At 44.3% G+C, this 17,427-nt stretch overlaps 3 protein-coding genes across 3 annotated transcripts; 1 reads left to right on the forward strand and 2 right to left on the reverse strand.

Annotated features, from left to right (window-relative positions):
- Nucleotides 1–2,178: 2,178 nt before the first annotated feature.
- Nucleotides 2,179–5,636, reverse strand: LOC120664323 (uncharacterized protein YwkD-like). Its single transcript, XM_039943480.1, has 4 exons — nt 5,384–5,636; nt 3,514–3,603; nt 3,222–3,425; nt 2,179–2,570 (listed from the first exon to the last, which is right to left on the reverse strand). The coding sequence occupies exons 1-4, from the start codon at nt 5,550–5,552 to the stop codon at nt 2,482–2,484; spliced, it is 552 nt and encodes a 183-aa protein (XP_039799414.1). The 5' UTR covers nt 5,553–5,636; the 3' UTR covers nt 2,179–2,481.
- Nucleotides 5,637–6,937: 1,301 nt separating this feature from the next.
- LOC120667550 (chalcone--flavonone isomerase-like) lies at nt 6,938–8,113 on the reverse strand. The gene is made up of 4 exons (XM_039947604.1): nt 8,011–8,113; nt 7,763–7,924; nt 7,433–7,662; nt 6,938–7,341 (listed from the first exon to the last, which is right to left on the reverse strand). Exons 1-4 carry the CDS (start codon nt 8,111–8,113, stop codon nt 7,171–7,173), a joined length of 666 nt encoding a protein of 221 aa, XP_039803538.1. The 3' UTR covers nt 6,938–7,170.
- A 7,894-nt stretch (nt 8,114–16,007) lies between these two features.
- On the forward strand, nt 16,008–16,712 carry LOC120667551 (translation initiation factor IF-2-like). The gene has a single exon (XM_039947605.1). The coding sequence runs from the start codon at nt 16,008–16,010 to the stop codon at nt 16,710–16,712; it is 705 nt and encodes a 234-aa protein (XP_039803539.1).
- Nucleotides 16,713–17,427: the final 715 nt, after the last annotated feature.

The following is a 17,427-nucleotide window of genomic DNA, read 5'->3' on the forward strand; positions in this document are numbered from 1 at the left end:
TGTCCATTCTACAATGCTACGGTAACCTATTGAAGTGAGCAGCCCTGTCCCCGAGTCACAAACTGTCAAAATTTAGACTACATTCCCTTTGTTCCAAATTATTAATCGTTTTGGTTTTTCTAGATGTATAATTTTTATTGTGCATCTAAATGTATAATATGTCTAAATGCATAGCAAAATTTATATAGTTAGAAAAACTAAAACAACTAATAATTTAATTTAAAACAGATGGAGTAGCTTATAACTCTGCAACGTCCTCAACCTCAAGTTGCTGAATAAATCCGCACCCACCGCGAGTCGTTAGGCTTCCCGTGCAGTGTAATCTTGTTTAAAGAAAAAGATTGGTTCTCCAGCAGAACATGTAGTGTAGTCAATCCAATATTAGCTAAGAGTATGCTGTTATGGGTATATTCAAGTTTGCTTGCGTCCTGAATGAATTGTATATCATGATCTTGTTTGGTTTTGTCCCCGTTACTTTGACCGCTAATTACGGTGTCAAATAAATCCAGTTTACAAAACCAACTTCAGAACCCCCGTGCTAGTGACCCTGAATAATCTAATGAGGCCTTTGACCACACGATTAGAAGATGGTTACTGCAGCATCACTGTAGCCAATCATCGATTAATTACCGTCATTAGATTCGTCGCGAAAAGTTACACTCATTCCTAAAAAGGTTTTGTAAATAGACTTTATTTAGTACACTTTTCGGAAAACGTGCACGCTAGAATTCTTGCGGAACCAAACAAGACCTATCGAGTGGCTACTAGTATTTAGGCCCTGTTTAGTTCCCCGTAAACGCAAAAAAAAACGTCAAATCGAATGTTTCGACACATGCATGGAGTACTAAATGAAGTCTATTTACAAAAATTTTTGCATGGATGGGCTGTAAATCGCGAGACGAATCTAATGGGCCTATTTAATCCATGATTTTGCAACAGTGATGCTACAGTTACCATCCGCTAATTATTGATTAATCATGAATTAATTAGCATCATTAGATTCGTCTCGCGATTTACAACTCATCTGTACAAAAAGTTTTATAAATAGACTTCATTTAGTACTTCAAATTAAAAAGATTCCATCGCAAAAAAATTTTTGCAAAACATCTAAATACGGCATTAGTACTAGGGTCCGAGGACGACACGCCACGGCCATGCCCATGTCCGATTGTCCATGTGGCGCTTCGTTTGTTTTGTTGCTGATGACTAGTAGTATCTTCACTGCCTTCGTGCGAAGTTTGGTTGGGCTGGGCCTTTGACGAAAGCCATGCGCACACACGGAAGAAGAAAGAAGTGAGCAGGCCAGGCCAGGCACTTGCCGTCCACAACCTACTAAGCACTAAGCCCACAATACTTAAGGCGCAGTACAATTCCTCCAAAGCCCAACGGCACTTCGAGTATTACTGCAAAGAAATCCCAGGGCGTGGCATTGCCGCGCCAGACACCAGGGATTTCCTTTTCCCTGGAATCCAGTAGCTTTAAAATTTGATGGGAAGTATTTTAGTTTTCCATGTCATCACTGGATTGCTCGTATTGGTTGAAAATAAATACTCCCTACGTTTTTAAATATATGACACCATTGACTTTTTTTCTTCGTTTAACTATTCGTTTTTTCTACAAATATTTATGCAAATAGCCAAATCTTCAAGTTAGATTCAAGAGACTCTTGATAATAGACATAAAAGTACTCATTTCACTTCATTTAACTAACTGATTAATTAAATAATATTGGTCAAAGTTAAAGATAAAAGTCAACGGTGTCATATAAAAAAGAACAGAGGGAGTAGGGGCGATGCTTTCCCTAAGATGCGAATAATATATAACATAGATAATTCGAGATAGGAGTATCACTTTGCAGAGTCTTAGATTATGTCATAATCAATTTTTTTAGAATTAAAATTCAAACTGCAAGCTAGCACATCTAGTTTATTTTGTTATTGACAAACACAAGGGCTAGAGAGCACAAACTGTATTGAACTCAATATTAATTATCTTTCTATCATGTAACCGCGAGTATGACATGCTCTTCCTGAGCTAGCTAGGCAGCGTATTTCCTTTGGACTGGGGAGTGGGGAATGGGGAATGGCCATGCCTATCTGAGGTCACCGTTGTCTTTTTGTTGGATTGGGAGAATGTAATGGGACTGATTGCGTATAGTACAATGAAGCACAAACGTAGTTGAGATCAGGAACAGCTTGAATTATGATGTGAACATATTAATGTCAGTGTCACACCGTTGGAAAAGGTAGATGAAGCTTCCCGCCAATGGTGACATTTAGAATGCTTGTATCTGGAGATACAAATTGCTACCATGAAACCTCAGATACTTGATTGATGTCATATGTACAAGCTATATTCCCCTGCCTGGTCTTGGTAGCTTCAAGCAAGGCCAGCGGCAAGGTCTAAGACATCTAGGTATAGTGTACCTGACAAGAGTAAGGCTATGAGATGTTCTAGCAGAAAAAAGGCATCTTTCAGTTGCTATACTTGGGTGAACTCCAATGCGTTCCCATCTGGGTCTCTTGCAAAGATTGCTGGGCGCCCAGATTTGCTGAGTGTGTAGCTGATTCCTGCATTTCAGTTTAGTAGTAAAGCCATCAGATTTTCAGGTGGCCGGTAAAGGAATGGTGATACTGTTGTTCTGACTGACGGTCAGTATCTAATAGAAGCCTTTTTTTGGCTGGAAACTATGGGGGAGTTCCCCGCTGCATGACCTTTTCCAACTTTTTGAAAAGGGGATAAAGTACATTAGTTTTTACAGGACTCAAAGTCCAAAAAGAAAAGGTAAGTAGAAAAGAGGTAATGTCTGGACGTCTGGTACATCAGAGACAAGTTCTACGTAGAAACTGAAACATGAATCTCATGTTATACAATAACGGAACAGAAAATAAAGTCACATGGATCTAATTTACTGAGATCATACGAGGTCTGTTGAACAGACGACTACCAAAACATCATTACCGAGTTTACTGTAAAATTATAGCTACTTCTGAATAGCCAACAATGTTGTAACAAAATGGTTGCCTAAAATCATGTCCGAGTTTTTACTGGAACCTTTTTTTTTCCTAAGCATGATTTTAATTTAGCAAGCCAGCAATATTAATAGGCTATTCTTATCAGTTTTGACTCAAATAACATTGCTTAATCTGTATAGTTATTTCATCAACAGTACAAGCAGAAAGAATAAGCAGCAGGCATGGAAAGTAAAGATTCAGGCATACCAGCTTTGTCAAATATTTCTTTCAGCTTCAACACATCTTTTATTGCTATACAGGTATGACGATCGCGCCCACCATGTTCTGGGCGTCCTGTCAGAGGATCAGGATTTGGCAGCTCCATCAAGTGGATCATCTCAGAACCAACCCAGAGCCAAGCACCTCTGTATGGAAGCTTGTCAGTTGGCCTAGCAGGATTCACCTTAAGACCTGATTGACCAATGCATCAGTTTGCTTTACAAGCACGAACTGCAGAACAAAAGAAGTATACAACATATAAAACAGACAGCTAACTCACCTAGGAGGTCCTTGTAGAACGCCATTGACCTTTCAAGATTTTCACACAGAATCCCAACATGATGAAGGCTAACAACTCCATAATCAGGTTCTGCATGGAAGATCGGGCAGCAATTTTGTTTAGACAAAAGCTAGTCAATGGAAGTTTGATAGAAATATACATGTTTATGTCTGTAGGTAGCCACGAGAATGCTGAATATTCCATGGCAGTAGCAAATTAGGTTACTAACAGTTGTGTTGTACAGAGAGGTGAAGACCTGCTAAGCACTTTGCATCATTATTATTGGCTGTGCTCATCTCGCTTGGCAGGGGATACGCATATGTCTGGGATGAAACCAATCTGAGATGTACGCTACATCAGATGGAAATGGGAGGCGATAGCATCGACATTAGTGTTCACGGGAGAGGAAGAGGAGGACACTCTGATCTGGCAGTGCACCTCCTCAGGGGTGTATTTTTCCCAATCCTTGTATAGAATCATCCATTTCAGGGGCCTCACTCCTGTGTTTACGCCAGGAGTGCGGAAGCTACCCCAGTGTACATGTTTTCTTGTGGGTGCTCATATTAACTTAGCTAAGAGGAGGAAAGTAGAAGATGAAACTTGATTTCTTTTGTTGTGAAAGAAAAGAAGGCATTATCCACCTCTTATTTGAGTGTGTCGTAGCAAAATAAATGTGGTTCTGCTTAGCCGAAGTTGTCAATTTGCAAGCTATAGTTTACTTTGAATCAAGAGCCACATTTTGAATTTGTGATAAAAATCATGCTGCTCTCGATTTTAGGCTCTGCTGCTCTGTGGGGTCTGTGGAAGCCCAGGAACCATTTTTGTTTTCAGAAAGGAATTTGGTGGGACATGAGGATGGTTTGACGCTAGGTGATCCCAGTGTTCAAGGGTTAAATGCTGGCATGCTGCTCTGCCCAACACAACACCTCGAGGCATGTAAGCACCGGATGGAAAAGCTGGAAGATATGGTGTCAAGACCAAAAAGGCTATATCAGATGGATGGTGCACCATGCTGTCCAATCTGACACTCCATATTGGTAGCAAAGGTGAGCTGGGAGCACTAATAGTAACAAACGCCCGTTTGTTCAGCAAAAATGGTATAGTGCACCCTGTTGTATGCTTTGGTCCCTGGAACTCTCTAAAAGAATAGAATACAAATAAATTCTAGTAAGAACCAACAATGTGGACGAAAAAAGTGCATGCCTGTGAGCACTGAATAGTAGCCAACGCCTGTTTTTGTTTAGCAAAAATGGTATAGTGCACCCTGTTGTATGCTTTAGTCCCTGGAACTCTCTAAATTAATAAGATACAAATAAATTCTAGTAGGAGCCAACAATGTCGACAAAAAGTGTGCATTATGCCTGTGAGCACTGAGCACTATTTTTGTTCAGTAACCTTGCTAAATTTGAGTAGGTAAGGCGGTCACAATTTATACAGAGTACCAGCTGAAGCTCCATGGAACAATTTCAAAGTGTTATTCTGAACATAATATAGACAATGCAAAAAAAAATCATTGATATCTATGCCCCAAAGCATGAACGTCAAAATGGGACACTATGGGTCCTTGCTCTCCATTATTGGCAAAGAGGAGCAGCCACGAAATTGGATCTGCAACTTCGGATCCAGGACTCAAATAGCTCCTAGAGTTAGTGCTGAGCTAACCGCACAATTATATGTTGCAACAAGGTTCTCGGTCTCTTGGACAGCAGGCCCAATTAAGAGACCGAATTCAGAAATCAACCAGTAACCATCTATCACCAGAACACTTATTCACCTGAATACTATTCATACAGAGCAAGAGATCTCCGCTTTGCATAATCAATAATCAAGTGAATTTGATAACAAGCATCAGCAAGAACCAATAACTCACCCTGGGCCGGCTCCTGCGCCGTGATGAGCTGCTGCTCCCCGCCTGTGGCGACCGAAAGGCGTTTGCGGAAGCGGCGGGGCGCGGCGGCTGGTGGGGAAGGCTGCGCCCTGGCCGCCGCGGCGCTGGATGCGGAGAGGAGGGGAAGAATCGCGACACACCTCGTCGCCATTGCTGCCTTCTTCCAAGAGTCCCCTCTCTGTTCACGACTGTGGGCTATATGGGCCTCTATTTCTGTGTGGCTCCGGCCTTTTGGCATTTGCTTTTGATTTCGTTCATTTTGTTGTGTTCCTTTTGACAAGGCCTCGAAACTCAGGATACAGCAGCATTTGGCTGTTGGGTCATGTGCGGGCGGCTGCACTTGTGGCTAGCCTTGCAAATGGGTTGGAAACCAAATTAAATCCACACCAATCTATTTTCATTAGAGAAATTAATATTATCCACACCATTTCAAACCACCACCACCGTAAACCAATCCAACCCAAACATTTCAGCTCATGATGTAATAAACTATTAGCCAAACTATGGTTACAATTCAATAAAAACCCGTTTCTCAAAAAAATTATAGTATAGATTTTGCCACACAGTTTTGCACAGAGTAGCTGTCAGTTATACTGAGTCATCTCCATAAAATTTTGGTTAATTTCGATAAAATTTTATAGTGTGAACGCGAGGTTTTATTTCTAGGGTCCGGCTTTTGACGTGGGACCCACGTGTAATTCTAGCCATGCTACTTTGCACAGAGTAGCTCCTAGTCATACTGAGTCATCTACAACAAATTTCAGTCAATTTCGATAAAACTTTATAGTGTGAACGCGAGGTTTTATTTCTAGGGTCCGGCTCTTGACGTGGGATCCATGTGTAATTCTAGTCACGCTGCTTTGCACAGAGTAGTTACTAGTCATACTGAGTCATCTACAATAAATTTCAGTCAATTTCGATAAAATTTTATAATGTGAACGCGAGGTTTTATTTCAGTCCATTTCAGCCCATCCCAATCCACTCTAATCCATATTTACATAGAATCCACCCCACCCCATCCCATTAGCTAATACAACCCATTTGAATCCACCCAAACACAATCCATATCAAAATCTAATCCATTAAACTCATTTCAACTCAATCCATTAACAGGGCTACTTGTGGCGAAAAGTGACGGAAATAATCCTTTCGGGTGACCTGTTGTTGAAACGGAATATTTTTTATCATATTGGAATAATTGTTCAAATTTCACAATAAAATTATTTTGTATTTGAAAAAAATGTTCCACAAAAAAATCATCCAAATGTATTGAAGTGTGACATTATTTTGAAGATTTCAAACGCAGTGGTACCGTCGGTTTTTAATTCGCATGTACGGTTTTAGAAAATATGAGTTTTTCTTGTTGTTTCTTCTTGGACCACGTACCTAGCCCCTTTTTATCTTTACAATATCTTGATTGCTAGTCACACATATAACTCCTAACGACGTCCAAAAGAGATTGCCACAATCTAGGAACAAGTATGGAGTATGTCAGAGTCCGCCAACGGCGGCAACCAAGATTCAGAATTCAGATCATACATGTGACATCCATAACCTCAGCTTGCAACAGGTAATCACAGTTAAATTTCGGTATGCGCTAGCATCCGGAGTATTCAGGTTGCCCATGGGCACGCGCAATCGGAACAAGACAAGTTTCACCACCACGGACAAACACTGAAACGATTAACACAACACGGCAGACGACAGGTGCAGGCGTGTAGCATCTGTTTGATGGATCATGTATAGCCGTATATAGGACAGTTGTGAATTCACGCTCCGCCCTTGAGGATCTCTGGCACCCTCGTCGCGATGCTCTGCTTGGTCGCCGGCGAGATGCTGTGCTCCCCGATGATGGACTCCAGCACCGCCTCGCAGAGCGGCTTGTTCTCTATGGCAGCGATGCCGGCGCCCGGCGCCGACGAGTCATCGGAGATGGCGACCTGGATCGATGGATCATGGATGAAGCAAATCAATTGAAACGCCGCAGGTAAAACCATCGTATGATATCGGAGTGCGCGGGTGGAAACTCACGGTGAGGACTCCGGCGAGCGAGTGGGTGAAGAGGACGGACGCGCCCGGCGCCAAGCTATGGCTCTTGAAGGCCGCCTTGAACTCCTCAACGGCCGCGGCCTCGGCGTCCGTGTACGCGCCGGTGGCCTTCAGGTACGCCACGCGGCTCTCCATCACCTTCGCCGCGAACTCCTCGGCGGCCACGGCCTTCGGCCAGATGAACGTCACCCTCGTGAACTTCTCGAACTCGCCTGCATGCGTGCATGAGAGATATGGTCAAACCGTAACGTATAAGCACCAGTCGCCGGCCGGCGGTGAGCCGATGACTGAGAGCGTGCGTGATCTACTTACCGGTGTAAACGTCGCGGAAGAAGGTGGGGTCCGACGCGAGCTCGTCGGCGGTCTTGCCGGCCCATTTGCCGGCCAGCGCCGGCACGGCGGCGTCCTCCAGGTACACGCCGATGGCCGCGATCTTGACGAAGTTGCCTTCAGCCTCCATTAGTCCTCGCACACCTAATCATGTCACGGCCATGCTGTGTGATACTCTGCACCAACTTACGTGACAGAACGTAAAACTGTGACGCACAATGCTGACGCACCTCCGCCGGCGAGGAAGTGCTTCCTGCTGGAGCCCGGCGGGCAGGCCACTGGCGGCAAGACGACGCCCTCCACCGTCACCGACGACGACGACGACGCGGCCATGGATGCGCGGCAGCAGACGGAGATTGGGCCGGTCTACTACCTGTTGCGTGCAGATGCGACAGAAAAGATTGGAATGGAGGGAGCTGTGAGAGATCTGACCTTTAAAAGGCATTGCAATGTTGACAGTGTTTATTTCATCAGAAATAAAATGATCCGACGTTGTGAATTGTGATAAGCATCGTGTACAATTCATTTCGGGTGACGAACGAACGCCACTAATTAGTAACTAGAGTATGTCAGGCTCCCTCTGACTTTTCAAGGTCGAAGATACGACTTTGACTGTTATTATTTTGATTGCTTCGTATTAAGAAAATAATAATAAAATTATACAACAATCTGGTATTTTCCTAGATTCGACTTGATAGTTTTAAGGGTCAAAGTTTGTATGAGGGTACGGGTTCGTCAACAAAAAATGAACTAAAGGAGTATCGTAATAAATATTAATGAATTCGTAGTTCCTCTAAAATTCTGCGTGTAATATTATAGATTTTTCCACAAGGATAAATGAACCCAACAGAACAATAATCAAATGCGATTACCCAATTATAAATACTCAATTTCCTCCCAAAAAGAAACTGAACTTTTATAGGAAAAAAATGGGACTCTGCTGCAGTGGAGAACGAAGGCGGAAAGGCCCAAAGCAAGAAGGCATAGCAGCCTTTTTTTCTTTTTTATATTTAAAAAATCAAAATTTCAAAAATATATGTCCGTTTTGAAATATTTCAAAACTACCCCTGGTTGCCCCCCATAGGGCGACAGGCCCTAATTGTAATTTTTTTCTTCAAATTTGCAACGAGATCCCTGACCAAAAAAATGCAAGGGGGCATGTCGCCCCCCCAACGGGCGACAGGGGGCCTGTCGCCCTCCCCTCGGGCGACCGATGGGCCCCGCCCACAGGCTCGACAGGGGGCCTGTCGCCCCCCCCCCCCCCCCCCCGCGGGCGACAGGGGGGCATGTCGCCCCCCCTCGGGTGTCGCCCCCCCCCTCGGGCGACCGGGGCTTGCTCCCCTATATAAGACTTCTACCCTCATTCTCTCCTCATTTGAGCCCAAAAATTCCAACAAAAATCCAGAAAAAAAGAGAGGGTGAGGAGAAGGGAAGCGGCGAAGCCATGCCGGATTTCGCACTTGTGATCTGTAGGTTAGTACATTTAATTTATGTATTTTTTCATTGGTATTATAGAGTAATTTAATTTAATTAGTGCTATAGTAGAACCATTTAAGTAGGTGTTTAATGATACTTTAGTTTTTAGTTACGTAGTAGTAAATTAGTTTAGAAAATTAGTACTACGCATTTATTATTACAATTGCAGTACTATTAGAGACGTGTTTATAAATTAATTACGATTTAGAATAGAATTTGAGTGTCATCACGTAGTTATGAATTCTTATACGTTGTAGTTGAATTCCATACTTAGTTTTTACGGATTATTGAATAAGGTAGTGAAGTAAAGAGTATAACTCGATAAGTATTCTGTGATATACAGATATGTCGAGCAAGATGCAGTTTCAAGTATTTTATGGTGACTACAATATTTTCTATGGGCCAAATGGAGTAGACCTTTCTGTCTTTAAGTGCACACCTAGCGCCATAGATAAACCTCTGGAAAGGAGTTTTGATTCCATATGTAAGTGGCTGCAACGTGGGTTCCGTGTTGATCCGTTGACACATGTGATGACCGTCCAGTCTCTTGTTAATTGGGAGGTAGAAAGTGATTTATGGGAATTGATGATGATACACAGCACTGATGACTGGCAGAAGTACATGCAAGCAGCTCTAGAGCGTAGGTGGCCTCTGGCCATTCTTATTCAAATTCGGGAGAAGACGCAAAATAAAATCCAACATGGTGCAGATCAAGCAATTCCGAGTATTCGAAGAGAGACCAATTATGTTGAGCAAGATGAGTTAAAAGAGACAGAGAACCAAAACATGGGACCACAAGGTCTTGCTGATGAGGGAGAGAGAGGATACATAGCATTGTGGACGAGATGGAGACAGAAGACCAAACCGCAATAGAGATGGAAAAATATGAGGGCTCATCTGATGACGAGCAGTACTCATTGCCAAAAGAGTGGAAGGAGCATGGTTTTGGCCTCGACATCGCAGAAAAATAGCGTATGTTGTCCCGCTACCTTGACTCGGTCTTTGCCGTATCGCTTAGGTGGATCATATTCGTAGTTCTCACACATAAAGAACCTCATGCCGTAGTCATCTTCTAAAACCTCAGATTGCATGAACTTACATAACGAACCGCAGAAGCACATTGGCACATCAATTCCTTCAGGTACGGTGGATTCACACTTGCTCCACGGAATATAGATTGATCCTGACGAAGACATTGGCACTATAGTGTGGTGCGCCAAATGACAAACAATGATTTAAATAATGCACATATCGTATACCAAATCAATGCGTGGAAATATAGGTACTGTCAAAATTCTATTGTCTTATGCTGCAATATCAATAAGGTACTGTCATAATTCTATTCTAATGCATAATTAATTTAAAAACAAGTCTGTAATAGTACTCCAATTGTAATACTAAACGAGTGTTCTAAAGCACCAAATCTAATTCAGCTAATCTGCTAATTAAATTAAATTGTTATACAATATCAATTGATTCATACGGAAGTTACCGGTAGATCACAAGTGCGGAATTCGGTAGAGCTTCGCCGCTTTTCTTCTCATCACCCCTCTTTTTTTTCTGAATTTTTAGGCTCAAATGACAAGGGAATGGCGGTCAGGGCTTATATAGGGAGGGAGGGACCCTGTCGCCCCTGGGGTGGGCGACAGGCCCCTGTCGCTCGTTGGGGGGGGGGGCGACAGGCCCCCTTGTATTTTTTTGCTAGGGACCTCGTTGCAAATTTGAAGAAAAAAAATTACACTTAGGGCCTGTCGCCCTATGGGGCGACCGGGGTAGTTTTGAAATATTTCAAAATGGACATATATTTTTGAAATTTTGATTTTTTTTTTAAATATAAAAAAAGAAAAAAGCGCGGCATAACAGCCTTTTGCAGTCTGGGGCTCGTTGGCACAATGAAGTTCGAAGAAGGCTGAAAGAGCCTTATTTCGTTAGCAGATTCTTTGTGGGCTCAGGCAATCTGCCCCATTACCTTTAAATTAGGGCCTTGTTGGAACCACATCCTCTCCCTACAAAAACTAAAATTAAAATTCCTTCAAAAAAATAAAAATCAAACAAAATCTACTTATATGAACTGGATGTTCCAGATCCAGTCCAGGTTACAAAATGAATCAATGGAAGACAAACTTTGACCAATAATTAAAGTTATTAAATAAAGACAGTTTACAAAACAAACTCCACAATCCCTGCGCTGTTTCGCGAGACGAATCAAATGAGGTCTTTGACCGCACGATTAAAGGATGATTACTGTAGCCAATCATCAATTAATTACTGTCATTAGATTCGTCACGCAAAGTTACACTCATCCGTGAAAAAATTTTGCAAGTAAACTTCATTTAATACTTCATACATATAAAATTCTTTTTGTAGCGCGAGTAGTGTGCGGAACCAAACAGGGCCGATGCATCATGTGCCACTTGTACAAACTAACACCAAGACATCTGAAGCCACAAGAAAGATTGATCTTCAATGTCCCCTGCTGCCATAGCTGCACCAATCCCTGCACCGGGGTCTCAGTCAAATCATTCAACAGCATTTGATGAAAAATGATAACCTGATTTTACATCCCAGAACAACGTTGTGAACCTCTCCCCCTTCGTCACCGTCGCCGGCACGCCGTGCAGACCAGATTACTACGTGTGATTCAGGGAGACAGGGAGCTGCGACACTTGTGCAAACAGAGCAAGGTTGTGTTTAGATCCATGAAAAAGTGAGAGAAAAATCACATCGGATACTGTAGCACACTATAGCACTTTTCGTTTGTTTGTGATAAATATTATCCTACCATAACCTAACTAGGCTCAAAAGATTCGTCTCGCAACGTACATCAAAACTATGCAATTAGTTTTTTTATTTACCTACATTTAATACTTCATGCATTGGTCATTTGCTATATTTAATGTTTCGATGTGATTTTGATGTGATGGAAAGTTTGGATTTTGGGGAATTTTGTGGGAAGTGAACACAGCCCAAGCTCGGACGTCGCTGTATTCTACAATGTTCCCTGTTGCGTGCTGTCAGTTTGTCGCACACACCAACATAAATCCTCCTCCTCGCCAAGTCTCTGTCAAATCATTTGCTCCTACGTCGACGTGGGAGAGGATCAGTATCCACTAACCCTCCTTTTAAAAGAAAATGATTTTACTTTGTCTGGCTTCACATCCAAACAAGGACCAAGAAAGCCAAGAACTTTGAGCACGCTACAACAATTTTTGTGCCTATCCACTCCACCTATGTAACGCACGAGCAATAATTGAGAAGTTCTGCAGTAGTTTGAAATGGAGAGGAAAAATATGAAAAATGAAACCATGCAAACAGGGAAAAAAATCTTCAGATGTGATCCCTGCATGCCTAGATGCAGAGATTGATTCTCCCATCACACGTGTGAGATCATGGTTTGAAAGGGAAAACAAAGGCTGTGTTTAGTTGCCCCAAAAGTCTAAAATTCAAAAAAAAAATCTCCATCACATCGAATTTGCGGTACGTGCATGGAGTACTAAATATAGATAAAACCAAAAACTAATTGTACAGTTTGATTCTAATTTGAGGGAAGAACATTTTGAGCCTAATTAGTCAATGATTGGACAATAATTATCAAATACAAACGAAAGTGCTACAGTGTGCTATAGCGTATTTTGGCACTCCAAAATGGGGAACTAAACACAGCCAAAATTAAGTGCCTATCTGCATTCACTGCAATGGAGTAATTTTGATGTAGACTCGATACGGGGCACGCTCTACTATAGTACAAAATGTTAACTTCACCTTGTTTAGTTGCAAAATTCAAAATTCAAAATTCTTTTCCGACACCTGCATGGAGAATTAATTCTAGACAAAATAAAAAAAGCATTGCACAGTTTGCCTGTAAATCGCAAGACGAATCTAATGAACCTAATTAGACCATAATTAGACGCTAAATTGCTACATTAAACAATCTCTAATGATGGATTAATTAGGTTCATTAGATTCGTCTCGCGATTTACAGACGAGTTCTGTAATTTATTTTGTGATTAGTCTATGTTTAGTACTTCAAATGTAGAAAAATGTCATTTTAAAAATTTTTACACAGCGCAACTAAGGGCCCCTTTGGGAGGGCTTCACCCGGACGGCTCCGGCTCCGTGCTACAGTGCCGCGGCACTGTAGCACGGAGCTGAAACGCACCGGCTTTCACTGAGAGACCGGTGAAGCTGCTGAAGCCGGGTTTCACTGGCTCCTCCGGCTTCGCGCTACAGTGATGAACAGTGATCTACAGTGATGATGCCGGAGCCGGGGTAAGGATGGCAGTGGGTTGGGTTTGGGGCGGATATCCGCGGATTTCGGATTTCGGGTTTCGGTTTTGGGTTTTAGTTTATGCCCATAGATTTTCGGGTTCGGATACCCGAAATCTAACGGGTTTGGGGCGGATCTTAATCTTTACCCACGGATCCACCGTCGGGGCTCCGGAAAGCAGCACGAGCTGCCAAGCAAGGCAGCTGACCCAGCTTGGCCACACACGAGCAGCCCAAGGCCCACACGGCTTGCTGCAGGAGCACTCCTCCGCATGGGCCAGTCCAAGGCAGCCAGACCAGAGGCAGCTCCCACGGGAGTGGACAGGCCAGAAGCTGGCCCGTGGCCCAAAGCAAGTAGGCAGCCTGCACGGGGTCGCGTCCAGCAGCTACAGAGCAAGCAGCGCGCCCAACAGGGGTTCACCGCGCAGCCCGTTAGCGCACAACCGCACACGGTGAAGCAGTAACGCATGGTTCGTGAACTTTTTTCGGGTTTTGGATAATTCATTGGGTTTCGGGTATCCGCGGATTTCGGTTTTGGGATGGATTTTCACCCGAATCGGTGTTCGGGGCGGGTTCGGATTTTAAATTCGGGTTTTGGGTTTGGGTGCCCAGACACTCCACCCGATCCGAACCCGACCCGTTGCCATCCTTAAGCCGGGGTGAGCCCTCCCAAAGAGGCCCTAAACAAGACCTCACCTCAGTCTTGAGATCAAGCATTCAAGTCAACGTTTGTACTCCTGGGTCCTGGCCTCCTGGGACACAGATGTCCCAGCTGGCCGCAGGTAATTTTCTCGTACCGTGTTCTGAAGGTACAATGAACACCTATATGCATGGCTATGAAGGGACAATGAATTGATGCTGCTGCATGGATGATAAAAAAAACTAAAATCAAGCTTCCATTAAATGATAAAAACATTCAACGTGTATGAGGGTAACATTTTTTTAGAAGAAACAAATAAGATGGACAATGGCAAATTGGCAGCAGGTGGAAATATGCTTGAGAATCTAAAATGATCTCAGCATGCAATCTGATTAGACAAGGACTACCTTGACGTGACACGTGACATGTAGTTTGTTTGATGTCCTTGGCTCCCAAACAGATCACGATTCCTTTTCTTTTTTCCGTTTCCCTCTTTGATGAAATCCGAGATCGTAGTATTCAGGGCAGTGCCGGCATAAAGCGGGCCTTCTGCAAAATTATAAAGTGAAATCGACTAGACAAGCGAAATAGAACAATCAAGTATTAAATATAATATAATAAATTATATAGGAACGAAACATGTCAAGAATTGTATCTATTTAATCTTAACAACTTTATTCTTGTCGTATTCTTTGAAAATGATACATAAACAATCTACTCCATCTCTCAAGTGCTATCATGACCAAATCATTAACTGCGATTTGCCGGAATTATATTTTCTAGATCGATTTGCAAAAGATATGACTTCAAGAGATCTTTATATTACAAAAGATGAATGCGTCGGCACAAGTCGTGACGGCGTGATTAGATGGTTAAGGCCACACTTCCATCTGGGAGTTATATTTAGGGGTGAAGGGCTTTAAAATTTAGTCTAGATAATCTAAGGACCGAGCACTAAAAGGCCCTGGCTTTAGCTCTAAAAGGATTGGCTCTAATATTTTATAATTTTAAACTTAAAATCTATAGTATTAAATTGGATTGTGAAGAGACTACCAGAGCCATGATTTTTTACCACCCCTAGTTACATTTGGACCGACCAGAACAAAGGAGCTAGTTAATAATTATTGAACTAAAAAATTGATTATGATAGGCTATGATAAATCAATTTAGAGGCCCCAAACAAATGGGGGCCCTGTGCCACCGCACCTGTGGCACGCCCTCTCGCCCGGGCCTGGTAGTATTCCTCTCTCCCTCAAAAGAAAGAAAGAAAATAAAATGAGATTCTAGTATGGTAGCGGTGCTCAACAAAGCTCCGGCATTTTAGAGAAGGGGTTTTTTGATTGGTGCCACTGTAATTTTCGAAGTTCTGAGATATGCCATTACAATTCACGTATTTTGAATCGTGCCATTACAATTCTTCTCTTCTTTGAACCGTGCCATTTTATACGTCTTTGATGTTCTTGGACCCACTCGCAGACCCGTGTATTTACGTATGGTCCAAAATACCCTTGCTACTTCTCTCCCTTCCCTCACTAACGTGTGGGGCCCACACGTCAGCTTCTCCTTCAACCTCACCTCCACCACGTTGCTGCCCCACGCACGAGAGAGAGAGGAGGAGATGGAGATGAGACGCCGCCACCGTCGGGATTCACCGTGCCTGGCCGGATGCCGCCGCCGCGCCCCTCTTCTGCCGCCGGTGCCAGGAGGCAGTCGCGGACGGCGAAGCCCCACCGGAGGAGCTCGCTCGAATCCTCCGCGCCGGCCTCCGCCACCCCTGCACGGGCCTCCGCCGCCCTCGAGCCCGCGCGCCTCCGCCTCGCCCTGGCCGCCGCCGTGGGCCTCGCCATGGCCGCCGCCGCGGGCCTCCGTCCCGCCATAGCCTCCGCGCGTCGCGCCTCCGCCTCGCCATGGCCGCCGCGCCGCCAGAGTCGAGCCGAGACGCGCCGCCTCTGCTCCGGTTCCCCTGAGTGCACGGCCGCGGTGCTCGCCCCGGCCCCGCCCTCTCCCAGCCGAGCAGAGCAGAGGCGCGAGGCCCCGCGCGGGCCTCCGCCACGACCTGGATCCATCGAGGGAGGTAGGGTGGACAAGCGGAGGAGGAGCGGCCTGGGTGCCGTGCGGAGGGGCTCGCGGGCGGAGGGGCGGCCGCGAGGAGCGGGGGCCATCTTGCCGCTGGTCACCTCCGCCTCGTCCTCGCCCGAATCGAGCCGAGGAGCCTCACCGCGAGCAGGGGCTAGAGCAGAACCGAGGAGCCCCGCCGGGGCGCACAGGGCCAGGCGAGGCAGCAGCAGAGGCGAGCCAGCACGAGGGCCAGGCAAGGCCGGCGGCGGCGGGGGAGGAGCTCGCCCGGTGGGGGAGCAGGCCGACGGCGGCGACATGGGGGAGGAGCTCGCCCGGTGTGGGAGCAACGCGGTGGAGGTGAGGTTGAAGGAGAAGCTGACGTGTGGGCCCCACACGTCAGTGAGGGAAGGGAGAGAAGTAGCAGGGGGTATTTTGGACCATACGAAAATACACGGGTCTGCGAGTGGGTCCAAGAGCATCAAAGACGTATAAAATGACACGGTTCGAAGAAGAGAAGAATTGTAATGGCACGATTCAAAATACGTGAATTGTAATGGCATATCTCAAAACTTCGAAAATTGCAGTGGCACCAATCAAAAAAACCCTTTAGAGAAAGTATTTCCAACTCCTCCACCCAATCGATACAGACATGGAAGTTAAAAAAATTATTTCAGTCTAATCTTGCTCGTTTAACCTTGTAATATAAGTTGCTAGAATTGTGGTATGTATGGTTTTCTATGTCGCAACGATGTACATGTAGCAGTGTAAAACCACCCCAACACATAAACAAAAGCACAATGAACTACACAACAAACATACAACTACAACCACTTCGCACTATTTGTAATCATGCAAAGATTGATACTTTTTCACTGAAGTCATAGCATTGGGTTCAAACCTAGTAGAGCAATACCCACTTCGAGCAGCAAAAAGATTAGTATGGTGTACAAGCTATTGTCCTAAAAACATAAAAGAGAAGACAAAAAGGAATCCTTAACATTGCCAATAAAAATGCGTGAGACAAAAACAACCATCAGATGCTAACGGATTCATACGTGCGACAACGAGAGCCTGATGGCGTGAGCGGCACGCGGTACGTGAGCTGCGCTGCGTTGGCCGCCCTAGCCGGACTATAGGAGAACAAGGTGACAAAACTTTTATGAATTTTGATGTCTACTGACAAATTTTGTTTCTCCTCAAAATGTAT

The sequence above is a fragment of the Panicum virgatum genome, chromosome 3N, assembly GCF_016808335.1.
Source record: "Panicum virgatum strain AP13 chromosome 3N, P.virgatum_v5, whole genome shotgun sequence".
Classification (NCBI taxonomy): Eukaryota; Viridiplantae; Streptophyta; class Magnoliopsida; order Poales; family Poaceae; genus Panicum; species Panicum virgatum.